The 19,478-nt window shown below is 30.5% G+C and overlaps 1 protein-coding gene across 2 annotated transcripts in view; it reads left to right on the forward strand.

The window, feature by feature from the left end:
- LOC140044394 (ephrin type-B receptor 1-B-like) overlaps positions 1 to 15,879 on the forward strand; it is a 75,397-nt gene extending 59,518 nt beyond the window's left edge. The window contains exons 6-17 of one of the 2 annotated variants that reach the window (XM_072088877.1): positions 1,268 to 1,500; positions 3,895 to 3,958; positions 5,101 to 5,212; positions 5,766 to 5,822; positions 10,545 to 10,597; positions 10,699 to 10,833; positions 11,254 to 11,439; positions 11,684 to 11,745; positions 11,922 to 12,122; positions 12,244 to 12,396; positions 12,602 to 12,786; positions 12,930 to 15,879. In XM_072088877.1, coding sequence (XP_071944978.1) covers positions 1,268 to 1,500; positions 3,895 to 3,958; positions 5,101 to 5,212; positions 5,766 to 5,822; positions 10,545 to 10,597; positions 10,699 to 10,833; positions 11,254 to 11,439; positions 11,684 to 11,745; positions 11,922 to 12,122; positions 12,244 to 12,396; positions 12,602 to 12,786; positions 12,930 to 13,185 — 1,697 coding nt within the window. In that variant the 3' untranslated portion in view covers positions 13,186 to 15,879. The remainder of the gene's footprint in view (positions 1 to 1,267; positions 1,501 to 3,894; positions 3,959 to 5,100; positions 5,213 to 5,765; positions 5,823 to 10,544; positions 10,598 to 10,698; positions 10,834 to 11,253; positions 11,440 to 11,683; positions 11,746 to 11,921; positions 12,123 to 12,243; positions 12,397 to 12,601; positions 12,787 to 12,929) is intronic. The other variant, XM_072088878.1, reaches the window with a different exon arrangement.
- The last annotated feature ends 3,599 nt before the right edge of the window (positions 15,880 to 19,478 follow it).

Raw genomic sequence — 19,478 nt, forward strand, 5'->3', positions numbered from 1 at the left:
AAAAAACAACATCCTAAAAGTTTTTTTTATTGAAAGGAGAAATATTTTCAGCAATGAAATATTTGTTCAGAGATCTCAAGCACTATAAATACATTTTTTCACAAATCAAATGTCTTAATAAATTTCAAAGTAATGTGTAAGCTTAAATGGTATGTCCACAAGAATCTATAAAAGGATTTAATTGTCAAATAATTTCTGATCAATTAATCTCCGACCTGTCAACCTGCTCGTTTAACAAATCATAATAGTTATATTGTGTTTATCTAGTGTGTCCATAAATGTACATTAGTGTCTATCTTGAATAACTAATGGCAAATGGATACTGTCCATTGCACAGGTCATACAAATTTCCTCAGGTCATTTTTTCACACCTCGTTGCATGCATTAGGCTCCTATCATTTTTAATTATGGAATCTGATAACCTATAAATATTCTTATGAATATAGACATTTTGATCAAATTTATAGGTTTTTTTACATAAGGTTAATCTAATTGAATTTTATTATTATGATATCTGAAATAAAATCTTTTTAAAATATAGTTTTTCGGAATTAAAATTGACCGATTATAGTGAAACATAAACCTGAACATTTTCCATTTCTTTCTGCCATTAGCCATGACATAGGTTTCAGTACAACAAACTGTAACATTTTCCATTTCTTTCTGCCATTAGCCATGACATAGGTTTCAGTACAACACATCAAACTGTAACATTTTCCATTTCTTTCTGCCATTAGCCATGACATAGGTTTCAGTACAACAAACTGTAACATTTTCCATTTCTTTCTGCCATAGCCATGACATAGGTTTCAGTACAACACATCAAACTGTAACATTTTCCATTTCTTTCTGCCATATTAGCCATGACATAGGTTTCAGTACAACAAACTGTAACATTTAATGTTCTGACATATTTTATTACCTGTTCATGTAAAATACATTTACATTTGAATGTACAGTGATATTCTGTAACCACGAAAAAAAAAGGAACAATCTCACTGGGTTGCCAAAGGCCTCTGTGAAAAAGTGGTCAGGTTGAAATCTTTGAAAACTGTACTGGTGGCTACGGCCCTAATGTATATTTGATATACTCTCTTTCAAAGGGTGACTTGTCTCATAGCTTACTCTCTTTCAAAGGGTGACTTGTCTCATAGCCCACTCTCTTTCAAAGGGTGACTTGCCTCATAGCTTACTCTCTTTCAAAGGGTGACTAGTCTCATAGCTTAATCTGAAATCTTTGCACATTGTAATATTATTGGTTTTGTAGTACCATCTGCCGTAAAGAATTTTGAAATCAAGCAAGTTTCTCAAGATAGTGTGGTGTTGCGTTGGGACTTGCCTGAATTTCCTAATGGACAGATCTTGGATTACGAGGTCTGTTACAGGGCAAGCTCTGAAACAATTGAGAAGAGCAAATATTACACTCAGAGCCCAATCAACAGAGAGGTACAAGAAGCAACAATTGACTCTCTAAAACCAGGCATGGAATATGAATTCAGGGTAAGGACAACTCACTATCCTTCTTAAAGTTCATAAGACAAACATACACAAGATGCTCTACATAAACAAAGTCTTATTACAAGTGTTTGGGAGTGGAGTTATAAATTATCATTATAAAAAATCCTGACATGACAGGACTTGAACCCGGGTATTGGTAGCCAAGCATCGTAACCACCAAGTCACAACTCCACTCCTCTCTATAATACTATATTATGCTCTGATGGAAATGTTCACAATATTTCTCTAGACTCCCATGATACTTTCCCAGATTATTGTTATGTTATGGTATTAAAAATCACAGCTTATTGTTGTTGTTAACCTACAAAAATATACTACAAGCTATTTCTATCCCAGGTTAGATGAAAAGAAAACACTCACCGTCATTTGTCAAGATATGTTATAAAATATTTTCATTCTGTTGCTATGTTAAATATATTAGTTAGCTTTCACTTTGAGACGGTAGAAACGGTAATTTTATACAAAAGATTAATATGTGCATGCGTGTAAGCATAGTACATACCATTCTGTTTCATTATATTGGGTCGATTTAACATTCCTTCTCTGTCCGTCTTCCCGAAATGAAAGCTTGCTAATTTTAAAGAAAAAAATGATTATAATTTCGTTGCACGGCGTTTTCAATACATTTTGACAGGATTTACTAATCAATGTTAAATTTAATACTAAAAGTAATACATTTAATAACTCGTGTATCAAAACATGATGATAATAAATGTCAAATGTTGGGAGCAATCATGGAGTGAAGAATAAATTGAATATAAAATGAAGAAGCTTCTAACACCTTGTGTGTATGTATTATTTATCTCCATCATGAATTCACATATTTATAATGACTAGAGTCTGTAGAATGTTAATGTTCACAGATTCACATGTGGTTCTGTGACATATGCCTCGTTCGTTAGTCGAGATAGCAATATATACTGCTGGTTTTACTTCCTAATAAATCAACTGGAAATCGTCAGGAGTCGATTAAAATGCATAATTAATACAAAGATTTATCACGACCTGTGATCCAATTTAACTAATGCAACTTGATAGGGTTTGCTAGGGGAAATCAACGATGACATCTACAATAACCTATTGACAATGTGACGTTACCTACGGCGTAAATGCTGCGTTATTACAATTTATTCGATGTTGACTTAGTACTTAAGGCTATTAGTTGTTTCATTGGTGCGTATGGATATCATCTACAATGGCAATATAACCAGCAATCTAGTCTCTAGCTAGTTTGTCTCGTTTTTGGAATTTTGATTAGTCGACACATTCTGTTGTGATTAATAGCAAACTGTCTTCAACCTATTTTCATAGCACTTTCCTATTACGTATCAAATGTAACATAAGATTGCCAATACCAATTTTCGTATGTAGACTAATGAGTTACAAAGTATAATTTTCCTTCTTTATCTTTGTTATATTTGAAACTTATGCAGAAAGATGATATAACGTAGTTGTAGCTGTAATTGTAAGCAAATCATATCACAAATATTAACAGTAAACTAGGAATATAATATCTTTTCTGACTATTAGATTTTTTTTTTAAAAGATTGCTTTATATATTATATATGTGAAGTCATATTGAAATGCATATTTTATTATAATTATCCTGTGTTTACTGATATCATGGTTGTGTGTTATCAGAATAGATACAATTTAAATTTAGCTTGATTGTTTAAGCACATACTTTAAGCTTTTAAGTATTTGTATCTTCTAAGAACTTAAGACGTTTTGTATAAATATTTTAATTTATATATTAAGTATACAGAAGAATATATGAATTGATTAAAAATTGGTTATATTTCTATTCCCTAATGATATACATGGTTTGTTGAATATGGGGTTAATTATTCATATCATGGTATAAATTACACAATATAACGATTTCATATCATTTAATCTGTATGATGAATCAGTTGAGGATGCATTTTTAATTTTTTATCCGTCATAAACCTGAATAAATATTTAATGCCAAGAATAGTATATTAATACTGTGATTTAAATTTTAGATTCTTTATTAACATTGTTTTAATCTACTTAAATGGTTTTTTATCTTAGTTGTTCAGTTTACAACAGAACTATGTCTACTGTGTACCAGTTACTAATACTGATCTTTTAGTACTGCAAACTACCATATATAGTATTACTAATACTGATCTTTTAGTACTCCAAACTACCATATAGTAATATAAATGTTACTATTTAGTAATATAGCTGTCTATTACAGTAAAATAGCTGTACTACTATAACAATAGTTTTACTAATAGTAATCGATAATCTAGAACCAAACAATAAAGATGTCTCTCTTTAAAATTGGTTGAAAAAACTGATGTTTGATTTTCCATTATAACTTGTTAATGGTCTCCTTGTCATTCGCAGGTTAGAGCAAGAACAGAGGTTGGATTTGGTTCATATTCTGAACCAATCGTTGCTTCCACAACTGGTAAGTATTTACTGTTTTTAACACGTTTAAAACCATACATAGATATGTTTTTTATTGGATGTCATACTAAATCATTAGCAGTATCATTGTTAAATCAGAGTCTTGGATTGTAGAATATTTTTACCACCTAGTTAAAAAAAAACGTTATCCAAAGCGATGATTCACTATTTGTGAATTTCGACAACTTTAAATATAAAAATATACAGAAATATTTTTTCAAATCATAGTTTTATAATTCAAATGTTTTCATGAAAAATGTGAAAATTATCGTACACACACATATTCTAAAATATTTGCAACAAAATACCATATTTCAAATTTAATTATGACAAAGGCAAGAAAAAAATAATGATGATAAAAATTGTGAAAACTGTCATAAAATGATATTGTTTTTGGTTGCTGATATTTATTACACTTAGAGCACCAATGATAACTACTTGTAACCCTCTGGGCATGATTTGATAGACACTCCCTGCAGTCTAATAACTCTTTAGTATGCATGTTGTGTGTTGTTATGCATCCCTTCTGTACCTGTTTACATATCCCCAGGGCTGTTATCCATCCTCAGATTCACATCCCTAGGGTACATCTCACGACAGAGTAGTTAGAATATGCATTGGGAAAATGAGTAATCGCCATGTCAATTCTTGTTTCTAACCGAGGTTGGCAGGATGAACCTTGTAGTTTACCTCTCTGTCTTTCATACATTTGGAAACGTTTTTACCATTTTGACCATTTCGTCGCCAAATAATTCCTTATCAACATATGCCTTGATTTCAGTACACTGTTCATGTTTAAACAAGCTTATGATATTTCCATTGATTCACAGATAGAAATATAATTATTTAAACAAAATCAATATGAAACCTTCAATTTATATTTCTGCTAGACAGAATTTCCTCTGATTATAATTTCAGAAAGTCTACTGTATATATTAATTATGTTACTTCTATTTTTGATTTTACAGCCATATTATTATTTCTTTTATTTCATTCACATTTATTTAAAGCAGTCCAAGAAAAAAAATAAGCACACATTTAATAATTTATTGGTAACAATTACAGCTAAGTTAAAGCTCTACCATTTGTATGTGTTACAATAATGTTTTTATATGTAATATAAATAATTATATAAATTATCAGGTCTTGGTGAGGATGACCCAGTGACCATAGCTCTTCTAGCTGGTGGTGTTTCTGCAGTGTTGGTTATCATGGTGTTATGTGCCAGTGTCATTATCCTAGTGTTCTATAAAAAGTAAGTACTGTCATTTTAGAACATAGAGATATTATTAAACTACTAGAGAGGAAAATAGGCGACATTTCATATAACCTAAAATAGTATAGAGAACCACATAATTCAGAAAATATTTTTTTTTAATACAGATTTAATATAGTAATCGGTTGTCCTTCCACATGGTGTCTCAGATTTAATATAGTAATCGGTTGTCCTTCCACATGGTGTCTCGCTTTTTAGGTGTGATTTTGCTGTGGTTGACTCTCTTGTTTTATAATATATCTCTGCTAATTTAATAGAATTGAGTTATTGCAGCATATTTTCATTTAACAATTCAAAGCTTTATAGTTTTTGAATGATGTCAAAACATGGCTTTGAGACGATGGATAATGTGCAACTGTATAGCATTTTCTATTTGCTGTACTGACATGACAAGTACATGTAGTTTCTGCTACAATTTAATTTCTTAATACTTTCTCCTTTAAAATCTTTTTTATTCATCTTCCACACTAACTGTACAAACATAAACAGAATGTATTTTAATCTGTGTGTGATATTTGTTGATCACAATTAGGAGGAAAGTGAAGGAGCCTGTGTACATATACCAACAGATGATCCCAGGAGAGCATGGGTAAACATATATTGACATGTTTTGGCTCCTTCTGTTGTTTTCATCCATACACTTTTTTTTTACAATACAAGCTTGTTGGCAGTAACTGTTGTTGCACTAAAGCCTGGTTCCCACTAGAGAAGCAACGCAAGAATGTAGATGCAACACAAGAAGCGTGTTGACCAATGACAGGCGACAGTTTAAATATTTTGTGATTGTGATTGGTCAAATCACTTGCGTTGCGTTACGTCTCTAGTGAGAACCAAACTAGTAGCCTGGTTTCTTCAGGTTTACAAAATACCTAACCTGGTTTCTATCTTCTCAATTATATGATCATTATTTTTTATTTGATGAAAATCATTTGCAACGATCTGCAGATTTAAAAATAAGATAAAACTAATATTTTAAAATCATCAGTTTGATGGTTTGTCTATCGTTAAATGTTTTATCATCAAATTTGTGAAATTCAAAATCTATCAAATGTGTGGCAGGTCAGCCAACAGAGACTGCAAGCTTGTACCACTTTAGTCTCATCATTTTATTTGCGTTCTTAACTTTTAGTTTTCTTTTCAGTTTATTCACACATTTTTTGTATTCAAGCTGAAATTCCCATTTTTGCTCATTCATAATGAATATTGAAATGTTTCATTTCATATGTAGTCCTATTCATTATTTTTGTATGCCAATCATACTATTAGTTTATACAGCAAATCATCTAAAATAAAATTAAAGTTGGTACACTCACCAAATATGGGATTTTCAGCTTACTACAGTACTTATTTTGCTTTTACTTTTGGCATTCTTATGCTAGACATTTTATTTTCTAAAGTAAACCAATACTTATAGTAGTGGTAATATTATTATTTATATATCATGGTGAACGTTTTGTGAATTAACTTATATTGTCATTTAATATAATATTAATTGTATAACTCAAAAAATGGTCACTATAAACTACTAGAAATATTAATAATCATTTAATATTTTAGAATGAAATTATTTATAATTTAAAATACTTAATTACATTTTAAAATATAATACTATATAATACTGTCTTCTCCCTTTTGACAGAATTTTCATAAAGCCAAAAATAAATTTATAAAGTAATACCAAATACCAGCAAATTTCAATTTTTTTTCTAATTTACGGGTAGATTTTGAAACATTTATTATAATCCTGTTCTGAAACAAGGACATCACTACTCAATTAACCCAATAATGTCATATTGTGCAATGAGGTACATTAAAAAATGTTTAGTTTGTGCATATGTTTGGTTTTTAATTTGAGTTTTATTAATTTTTGTTTTTTAGGAGGAGGATGGGATTCAATGTGTTTAATGTTTTGCATGAGATGAATATTTCTGCATGAAAACAGTTTTTTTTCTTATGCCCCTTTTTCCTATAAATGTCAATTACTCATAGAGGTTTAGCTTCAAGGACTTCTTTGTTTTATATATATTTTAAAGTGAGCAGAATATTATCTAGGTGTCAGCATTTTCTTCATTTCTGTCAACATTCTAATGTTTTATAGATTTTTTCAAATTGGTTTGCTTTTTATTTGAAATTCATAATCTGTATAGCGCATAATTTGTTTCACCTTAAAAATATTATCTGATGGTAATAATTGCTAAACCTGCTTGGGGAAATTAACCATTAACGCAATTTATAATCATTACTGTCTTTTTAGAATCATTATATAATTTTCCATTAAATTATTCAATCCTTATATGAAATATAAGATATTGAATAATACTAAATCTATGTGTTATTGCAATATTATCTCATTATCTCAACATAACTTTCTTTTTTAATTATTAAAAGGTCAAAACATCTTAACAACAAACATTACTTTTTCATGAGTGATAAGTCTTACATTCATTCACCAAGATACAGTCTATTTCGTACCTTGCTTAACTGGATAAACCAACATTAGCCTATTCTCTCCGAGAAGAGAACTAAAACTCGAATATGTACAATTTTATTAAAAACCCCTATCAGAGAATGGTACATTCCATAAACCATGCCCTCAAGTAGGAGCATCCCAACACACAGCCATCATCATTTCTTTTCGAGACATGGTAGAGATAACCATCTAGAACTTATTAGGAGACAAAATTTGGCAGCTATACACTCATTTTCTAACTCATTATTGAATAGGTTTTTTACTTCATATACTCCTTAGACCTTGAACTCATAACATTATGTCTTAAAATTAGTAGTTATCTCAACCAGAACTTTAACTTTATGTGACAAGATTTCCATAAATAATTACACTGAATAAAGTCATGAGAATCAGATGACTATGACAAGTTAACTTTGATCAACTTCATTGCCTTATGACTCATAGATTAGAAATCCTAATCAACTTTTTTTTCACAAATTACACAGATAAATATGTAAATTTAGCTGATTAGTAACATGAAACAAAGAACTTTTTTTTTTTGCTTTTTAATAAAAGTTTAATCATGCAGTAGGCGTATGATAAAACAAAGAAAGAAATGTTGAATGTTTAAGTGACTTTGCTAGAAAGAACATAATAAGTTAATTATTGATAGTAATGATAGATTATATAAAACATGTTAATTATTCATTATTTTATGAACTCATATTTTACAACATCGATTTTAAATGACGAATAAATGATATTTTTCATTTATTTAATTATTAAAGCAATTATCATTATTTAATGATTATAATTGTATTAGTCAATAGATGAAAAATTGGTTAATCAAATTTGACTTATTAATTGCTAAATATGCCGTGAAGTTTTTACGAGCATTGTTAGCGTCAGACGTAATTTGATATCGAACACATTTCTAATGAGTTTGTATTCTAAAAAATCATGTTTTAAATAAAGTATTTGTTTTAATTGAAAAAATAAGTTTAATATTATTTCAGGATTTTCATAGTTTTAAGAAAATATTTTTATGAATCTACTGTAAGCAATTTCAATAAAATTGGAAGCAAAAACACAAAACAGTTGATAATGAAAAAATGAAAATTGTGAATCATTGTTTGGTCATAATGCTTTTAATAGCTTCTAGTTGAGTTTAAAAAAAGAATATGTGTGCCTTTTTTATTTATTATACTGTACTCTTTATCAAGTGAAACCAATTTTATAGCTTCTTTCGGTAAATTCTTCTCATCCAAAAGAAATTAAATGTTGAAATGATGATTGCGGCTAGATGTTAGAAACATCCAATCTCCCCATCCACCTATTATTCCCAGTCTTAAAAGAATTATAATTTGTTTCAACATGTAACAGTAAGATATAACTAAGGCATTTTATTGCTATTGTCTGGTAAGCATACCCTGGGGGTTTATTAATAGCTAAAAAGTGTCTTTGATTCAGATTTGACTTGTAATATGTCACATTAGTTATTTATGATTCCTATAGTATATCAACTTATGCTTTAATAGTAGATATATGCATAGTTGAATATCGACGTTTAATAGCTCCTCTTCTTCTAGTAATAATTGGAACATTTTTATTGTTTAATATTATATTTTCTTTGTAATGTTTTTTACCTTGTTAATGTTTCTGCTGAATAATGTATGTAGTATATCTGTGATCCACTTTGATAAAGATAGTGAACAAATAGATAAAACATATTGAAAGTTTAGAATGAGAACACTTAACAGAACTTTAAATGAATATAAAGTTAAGCTTTAAAGTGCTGAAGAACAGAGCGGTGTAAATGGTTCCTCAGCTCTTCTTCCTTTTTTGGTTATTTTAAGATATTGTATTGATCATTTTTGTGTGTAAAGCGCTTTATTGTATTAGGTTTATACAAGACTAATATTATTAATAAGTCTGAATTAAATCAAAGTAGTATCATTAATAATTGAAACTGAAACTCGAAGACACTTGAATTCTAGAATGACTTCTGCTAATAAATGCAGTATTGGTCAGACTGCTTTTGATTTACATTCTATAGTTGGACCCAATACATCATCCGTGAATCCTCATTCAAATTTAAACAGTGCTGTTGCATAACAACTACAACAGAGATACGTCTAGAATACATATTAACTGTCAAACACATGGATTCAAGTCAATTTTGTGATTGGCATCTTGCTGCCAGCTATTATTTAAAAAACGAGACATATTTAGCCATTGCTAAAGGCTGGATTTCTAATGACATATTTGTTAACATTTTCATTACGTTTTTAAGTAATTTGAGAAATGTGATATGGTAATATGTAAAGAGGCATTAAGGTGTCGTAAACAAAATTAGCTAATACCATTTTTGACAAGATTTATTCCTTTGATGAGTAATGTATCACTTAAATTCAAAACATACAGTTACAGTAGTAATTTTGAGTATTACAAAATGTACTAACGCAGTTTTTGTTTCGATACTTTATCTAAATCATCTAAATTAAATTCACCTACAATTGCATCATTGTGTTAATATTTTCATTAACTCTACCCTAACCCCTAATCCTAACCCCTAATCCTAACCCCTAATCCTAACCCCTAATCCTTGGATCATACCAATAAATCTTACATTCCTTCCTCACAGCATCTTTCTAAAAATGTAATATATCAGAATTTGTTTCAAGGGAATCATTCAAATGTTGACAGTGTGCTAGATAGTGAAATGTAAAACATTCATTTCTTAATACACTGTGGATGACTCATCTTTTATATGGTTTTCTTTATTAAAGCCTATTAATCCCTTCCACTGCAAAAAAATGTTTGAAAATCATGTTTACCTAAATTTGTTTTGTTTTTCAACAGACAAAAAGAAATGCCTGCATTGACAGAAGGGTTGGTTTATACAAATGGAGAAGGTAAAACATCAAAATGTTTTCAACTTTCAAAGTAAATGTTGATATATTTAAACATTTTACTTTACAGCTTTTTATTAAATTTGATACTATTTTAATTGCAGTTATTTTACCAAAGATGAATGGGCCAAGAACATACATTGATCCAAAAACATACAGTGACCCAGACTTAGCTGTACAAGACTTTGCCACTGAAATTGAAGCATCTAAAATTAGTATTGTAGAGGTGATTGGAGGTGGTAAGTTGTCACATATGATTTATGAAACTCCTGCTAGAATGCAATATGTATAGGCTGCACAGAAATCTTAGTTTTCTCATCAAAACAATTCTGCTGAAACAAGATTCTTATTCGGATTCTGAATCGGGACTTTGTTAGTAAGGTTTCAACCTGACCACTTTTTCACTTTGATAACCTAGTGGCTTGAACAGAGATTGTTGCCTTTTTTGCGACCACCTCACCATTTTATTTCTTGTGAGTAAGTGCTGCAGGTGTTGCGTCAGGGAGCTAAGTCAATCGGTCAGATGTATTCTCAGATGTACCCATCATCAAGTACAATTCATCAGAGGAAAACATTTGAAAATTATTTCACATAACACAGAATCATGAATGTCATTTATGTGTCAATTGTTTAATTTTGAAATACTTTGTTTGTTTCAGGTGAATTTGGTGATGTATGTAGTGGTTACCTGAGAATGCCTGACAGTACAACTCGTAAAGTGGCAGTGAAAACACTTAAGCCAGGTGTTTCAGAAAGTGATAAGATTGACTTTCTCACAGAAGCATCCATTATGGGCCAGTTTGATCATCCTAATGTTATACGTCTCATGGGTGTTGTCACCAAAAGTGAGTAATCTTTATGATTTTTATTATTAAGCTTTGTCTGCACTATCAAAAAAAAGTGTGATGTGCCCATATATGGTAGTGATATGCTTAAATATGGTAGTGATATGACATCATCATGTCCATATATGGGCACATCACATTTTTGCTGTTACATAAAGTTTGAGAGTGTAGACAGAGCTTTAGATAATCTACAATTTGTTTACTTTTTAAAATTGAATACATCATGTTATCACTTTTTTATTAGCTCGTCCAGCAATGATAATCACAGAGTTTATTAAAAATGGTGCTTTGGATCAGTATCTGAGGGTAAGTGTACACAACATTGTTCTATATTTTTGTTTTGTTGAACAGATGGTGATGGAGTTTTAATGTTTATTTCTTGTTAAATTGTAGTATAATGAAAGTAATAGATATTCATATATTCTAAACCAGAACTGCTTGATTTATAGACATTGACAATAAGTTCTTGTTTGTTCAAAAAGGAAAATGATGGGCAGTTGACAATAACGCAACTTGTTCAGCTTCTACGGGGTATAGCATCTGGCATGTGCTATCTTGCTGAGATGAACTTTGTACATCGGGATTTAGCTGCACGTAATATTCTTGTTGGTGAAAAACTTGTGTGTAAAGTCGCTGACTTTGGTTTGTCACGAAGCAAAGAGGAAGGAGCATATGAAACTAAGGTCAGAGTTCAATTACACTTTCAATCAAATCATTGAGTACATTCTTAACTATTGTTACTTATACTGGTGCTAAAATTTATTTCTTCAATGTTTCCATATTATATTTACATTTCAATTTTAGAAAGGAGGAAAGATTCCAATTCGTTGGACTTCACCAGAAGCTATTTCGTATAAAAAGTTTACATCTGCCTCAGATGTCTGGAGTTATGGTATTCTGATGTGGGAGGTTGTATCATTTGGTGAAAGGCCATATTGGAATTGGTCCAATCAAGATGTACGTTAGTAAATATATTTGTTTAAAATTGCATATTTAATAAGAAATAATTGTCACCATTTTTGTTTGCTATGTATTCCTATGTATTAGTTTCTGTATATCTGGAATATTTATATTCATATATAATAAATATATAGTATTAAAATATTCAAAAATTCAAAACCTTTAAATGACTATCTTTATCTATTTATAATTTGTTATTAAGGTTATTCAAGCAGTTGAGAAGGGGTATCGTCTGCCGCCACCTATGGATTGTCCTGAAGCCCTACATCAGCTTATGCTGGATTGTTGGCAGAAAGATCGTCTGCATCGACCAACCTTTGCGACAATTGTCTCAATTTTAGAAAGAATGATTCGAATGCCTTCAACACTTTCAACAAAGGCCAGAAGGTACATTTTATATAAGTGCTATGTATCTATAGGATTTATTTTCTGTAAATAAAAATAAAAAAATTAAAATATTTTATTGTATCTTCAAATTTATATTAAAACACTATAACATTAAACACGCTTTATGACTATATTGTTTGCAGAGAAAGCCTTACACATGCAGCACCTCAGCTAAGTAAGATACAAACTGTGGATGACTGGTTGGACAGTATCAAGATGAGCCGTTACAAAGAAAACTTTGCTGATGCAGGATACTTTAAACTCAATGAGATTGCGCACCTATCTCACAGTGACCTTCCAAGGTTAGGGGTCACACTCGTAGGTCACCAGAAGAAGATAATGAAAGGTGCAGAAGTAATCCGGCTACATATAGACCAGATAGAAGAAACATTAGTGTAGCATAGTTAGTGTGTAAATTGGCATGATGGAGTGAGTGAGAGCATAAAAAAGGTTTGGTGCTTGAAAAAGTCCCAAATAGGTTAGCAGAAGGTTGTGTAGGCTATTATTGAATCAATAATTGGGCAAAAAGTTTGAAAACATACAACATGGAGGTATAAAAATTGTGTACCTCCATGATACAACATGGACTAGAAATTGAATACACTTGTGTGTAAAACGTAAATGACAACAACAATATATCATGATACCAACCTATTGCAACCAAATGTTGTTAAGCATTACATACAGTTTGCCTTCTGTAGTATTATGTGTGTGTGTAAAGTTATGTCTGCACTATCAAACTTTATGCGACAATAAAATATGATGATGTGCCCATATATTGGATATGATGATGCCATATCACTACCATATTTGGGCATATCACTACTATATTTGGGCATATCACGCTTTCTTGTTTGATAATGTAGACATAGCATAAGAATTGACAGTATTGAGAGCAATGGAAGTAATGTCCATGTGCTAAACTATCCCACCAATTTATTAAATTCATTCCATATTATATAACAATATAAAAAAACATTAAATAAGTTACCTTTAAATAACAAAATACATTATATATTGTAAAACATTCAATTTTTGTTTTTAATTAATATTATATAAATAATATATTAATTATTAAAATTAATCAATTATTAATATATTGTTAATTTGATATTTTTATTTTATTTACGACAGTAAGTCTTCTTATGCTAATTACTTACTTATTTACATACAATATGTCCTATTGGTATATAAGCACTCTAGGCGTTGTTTACTGTTCTGATGATAAGAATAGTTTCTCGAAACATGTCACATTTACATTTTAAGGCAATTTGCCTTTTTATTAAATGCCTCGTTATAGTCATCCTAACTAGTAAGTCTTCTGTATGTGAATTCAACACCAATGGGATAACATTGTATTTTGAAAGGTTATAATACAATGACATTTGAGATTATGTAAAATATGTACAGTGCTCTAAGACTACAAAGAATGTATTATGTTTCAAGTAATGTTCAGGGACCATGTTATATAATATTAATTTAATGAGTGGATATAGCACATTAATGTAAATAAAATCAGTTTTAAAATGCTATTATTATTTCCAATTGAAGACATATGAATGTTTTTATTTTATGTACATATATGTAATGTACATAATAGTAATTACATTAATTGTGTATTTTAAAATTATACATGTTCAGGGATAATGTTCTTAATGTGTGCTGAAATAAGAATATTTTTTATTTAGGAACATTACGTTTATTTTTTGTTCTTATTTTAGTGTTAAGGTCATTAAAATGTGTATCTTATCCTTCCCTTTGATTAAAATAACAATATTGCTAATAGTGTTGAATTGGCAGTTTAATATACGCAACCTGCCATTTTTGTAATAATCTTTCTGAATCAGATCCAAATTATTATCTAAGATCTAATGCTGCTTTTCATGAAATATTACATTTTTTACGTAAGTACAGCTCCTTAGCATGTACAGATAAGTGTAAAATAAAACGTGCAGGGCAGATTACTGTTTTAAAGATACATATAAACCCGGCCGTTCATAGTTAAATGTACCTTTAAAAAATTGTTGGAAACGCTAAAACTCAAACTTCAAACTTATTTTTAAAAATTCATTTTGCAACATTCATTTCTATAGTTAGGATCAACAGTGATTAAAATGGTAAAATGTTACATAACTTTTAAAATGTTTACCATTAATGTTTTTTCTTTTTTGCTGTTTGTACATAATGTAAACATAAATTATATTGTTTACTGCGCAAACCTGTACTGTTAACGCTATGCAAATGTGACTTGTCTAAGTACACCATGTGTTGTGAGTAAACACTGCGTAAATCCTAATCTACACAAATTCAAGTTTAGTTTTTCTCTGATCACAATTATAGTACTAAAATACTAGCGCCCAATTCTAAAAATTAATAACTAAATAAGCTAATATGTAGTTTAACAGAATCTAGAAATGTTTGGAAATGGAAATCATTTAGCTTCCTTCATGTGTTCAGTTGAAGAAATAATATTTTTCAAATCCTTTTCAAAACTTTCCAGTTCAGAATTCGTTCCTTTTATTTTGTCGAGTAAACTTGTACAAATAAATCTGAAATCCCATAAAACGTAACTATTAGAAATAAGGCGCACATCTTTTATAGTATTAATTATTCAGTATATACAATATAAAACAAACATAAGCTGCAAATTAAATTAAATTGTGTTTTTTTAACAAAGCTTCATATTTATATATTACATTAGTTCCTTGTTTTCATTTTCTCTGCCAAAGTTGTAATTGTACAGGACATCTAAACGAAAAAACAAACCATCCAAGTTCATTTCGGATACAAGGCTAGAGATTAACTATTAAATCTATTAGACGTTTAGCAATGTCTAATAATAATTAATCTCACTTTAATTAAAAACTTTTAAGGCCGACATTTGTTGAGTTATTCTAATAATTTAGTTTGTTTGAAACAGTTAACTAGATAAAATTATCATAAAAGGGATCACAATAAGTTTTAAGTTCGTATTTTAGTGTCAGTATTACGATATGAAAAGAACGTATTGTTTTAAAATGTATGTGTCTGTAAATAATTTGTGAAATCAATAAATATTATTGATTGTAAAAAGGATCAAAATGATGACTTTCATGCGGGCTTACATTTATCGTTTACATTTATCGCATGCATAAAATGACTTTTCGACTCGACATCTAATTACAACAACTCGTCCACTGTATCAAATTATACATATGATTCTTTTTAATTTATTATCATGTGATGCGGTAATTAACATTCCAAATTATTATAGGCGTACACAACCAAATACCGCGTGAATTTCTCTGCGTCGTGTATGTCACATCTGTTTCCTAAAACTATTTCACACTACTTTCTCTTTTAGTTGCTCTCTGTGAGATTTGTCAGATGTGTGCAATATAGAAGTATTATGTCTTCATATATTATTAATTTTAAATTTTCCCGACGCCATATTTGTGTTTAAGGACTACTTTTCATTTCGATGTTGTCAAGTAAGATTGCGTTCATTATCCGAAATCGTAGTTAAATATTGCAATTATCGTGTCATGACATTTCAATTACCCTATTGCCGTCTGTGCTCTGAGTGAAGTGAATACAAACAAAACAACGAATGTTGGTCGCCACCACGAATTAATAATGGACTTAAGGAATCACTTATAAACGCACGCTGCACCAGAGTACAAGGCCAGTATTAGCTATACGTCTTCTATCAATTGACGACAAAATATTGTGGGTCTATTATTAATACTGTATAGTGCCAATTGAGGGCACATAATATTTTAATTTGACGTACTTTTAATGCGAGTAAATTTACCAAATATTGAAGAACTAAGCGAGACGTCACGGTTTGTAATACAGCAACACCTTTGCATCGTAATCCTGGTTCAAGATGCTTGTGTGCCGACTTTGGTGGTTATTCTGCCTTTTCTGTTGCACTAACGCTGAGGATTCAGGTATTGACATTTATTTTGAATTTTACTTTGAAAATATATTATGCAAACTATTGTAACATATTTATCTTACTCTTCTTAATAGTTAATTTATGTTTCTTATTTAGACTTAGAGCAGAAAACTTACATAGATCGAATCAAAAACGGGATTTTTTTTTATGTTAGTCCATCAATCGGCTTTCGATTTTGTTACGAGCTCAAATAGAATACGTTTGAGACGCCAAAATATTTTTCTTTTTATTCTTATATTCTTATTTCTTAATATTAAGTCAAAACTCCGTCTATCTAGACATCACCCAGTAGAACTAATATTAGCGGACATACGAGGTTTACTGCCGTACAGTATTGTACATTGTGTCTCGAATTATTAGAACTCACTATTTTGTTTCTAATACGTTTAGGTTATATGGTTCTTGCTACAGAACGGGACTACAACCGAATACTGTACTCGTGCTTAGAAACCGAGGACCAGCCTCTTAACATTAGTAGCAATGTTATTAACGTTCCTCAATATCCCATTGGACTAGCTTACGACCAAGTTACCAATTCAATATATTTTTCAAGCGCGACATATTCTAGAATATATCGGAGGAATCTGCTTGTGGAACAGCTCAACGATATTGACTCTTCTGAGTGTGAGTTACTTGTTCACTTTTTTTTTAAATTAATTTATCAATTTACTTACCGGTATGCTAGCTAATTTGAATTGGCTACAACTTGTTACAACTTTTGGGTCACTTAATATTATGGACACGAATAATATCTGCAAAAGTTATTCACTTCCATAGAAAAAAACGAACAAAAGAATGATTTCACTTATAAAAAAACATTAAAAACATTTTCTGCTTTAAATTACAGTTTTTCGGGTTATTTTTTTTTTTGCTGATCCAATTTTTGGTCAAAGTGAATAACTATTATGTGACATTAAAATGGCATATTCAACCACATTGTTTGAGGGGAACAATCTTTTAAGCATTTAAAAAATTCATCGGGTAAAGGTAAAAAGAACCTTTTTTTAATCGTTCAGCTTTTTTTAGATAGGAATTTCATTCGCTATCTGAAAGGTTTTTTCTATTTGGAGCCAATGACTACGGTACCGAAAAACGTTCACTTGTGCTTACTTGTATAGTAAAACATTTGCATGACAGAAGGTCGGTCCTTGTTGTACAGTACGTTGGGTTCCTTCTAGAGTGTTGGTAATAAGACCTACAGATAACAGTTAGGGGGTAAATGGCAAAATCAGCACTGTGGTCATATTACAAGAGTTGTCAAAACATTATAGACTATCGGTATCTCATAAAACTCCTAAAGTAGGAAGCCTTTTGCAATTTTTCCCTGATCGATAAGTAATTATTGCATTGTTTTCCGCAGGTGCATCTTCAATGGATATTGATGACGTACAACGTAATCTCTACTACTTTGGGTATACTACAAAACAATTGCAGGTTTACCGAATAAAAACAGGGGTACACCAAACATTGATTACACTTAGTCAGCTTAAAGTATCTGACCTACAGTTCGATCGTCAAACAGGGTAAGTATTTGCCACTTTCTCGATGGAAGTATGTCGCTTAATGTATGTAAATTTGTATACTGCTTTGTTACCGGACTACATAATATGCGAAAGAAAAGAATAGCTGTATTGGCACAGATCATAACATTTTCTCTTGTATGTATTCATTTTTTATTGTACTTTCATAGGTACCTTTTTATGGCTGACCCAATGGATGGCTTATCACGTTTTAAAATCTCAACTTCAAAATATGATACTTTATTTTCAAGTAGAGGCGTAACTGGCTTGGGCTTGGGGTTAGATGGTAAGATAACAACATTATGGTAGGCCTACATTTATCTTACTCATGCATGGTCATTTTACATGGTGAAATGCGTAAATTCATATAAGTACAGTATTTCGTAAACGGATTAAGTACAACAACTTATGTCTATTAACCATAAATTATCAATATCTAATCGTGAATATATTTAACAACTATAAAAGTAGCATAGCATCCTCCACCGTATACCGTACCAACACAATAATTAACGATCATATTAATTATTTTTAAAGTTTGGAACACAATAAATCGTTTTGTATCTTGCATTGTTCGTTTTATTGTACTTTAATGTCTAAATTGTTGGAGGCATCTTTAATGTTTACTTGTCTAAATTGTTGGAGGCATCTTTAATGTTTACTTGTCTAAATTGTTGGAGGCATCTTTAATGTTTACTTGTCTAAATTGTTGGAGGCATCTTTAATGTTTACTTGTCTAAATTGTTGGAGCCATCTTTATAAGTTTGAATTTATGTGACTTGCCCCAATAGCCTACTTATGAAACGCCATATGTGCCAAAATATTTATATGTTTACTAATATTAACTCCGTCTGGAACTCAGACTAGTTCATGTAGGACTATACTTTGATTTTAATTAATAATACATGTAGGAGGTCGACTCTATGGCACCGATGATGTCAGCCAGGACGATGTCAGCCAGGACGATAACGTATTTTATTATGATACTTCTGTCTGGGCACCGAGGAACGTCATTCTGGATGATACCCAGCTCAATGAGCTAACCAATCCAATAGATGTGATTGTAATTGGTCAATACATTTATGTCCGTGCGCATGCTCATGATCATCTTATTCGAGCGGATCTTAACGGAAATTTTCCACAGACCAATTATGGAGCAATTATAAAAACCTCAAACGAGGGAAAGTACGAAAGCCTCGTTGTGGTTAAATGTAAGCGGGTTTTGTTTTATT

This window comes from Antedon mediterranea, chromosome 3 (genome assembly GCF_964355755.1).
Source record: "Antedon mediterranea chromosome 3, ecAntMedi1.1, whole genome shotgun sequence".
Taxonomy (NCBI): domain Eukaryota; kingdom Metazoa; phylum Echinodermata; class Crinoidea; order Comatulida; family Antedonidae; genus Antedon; species Antedon mediterranea.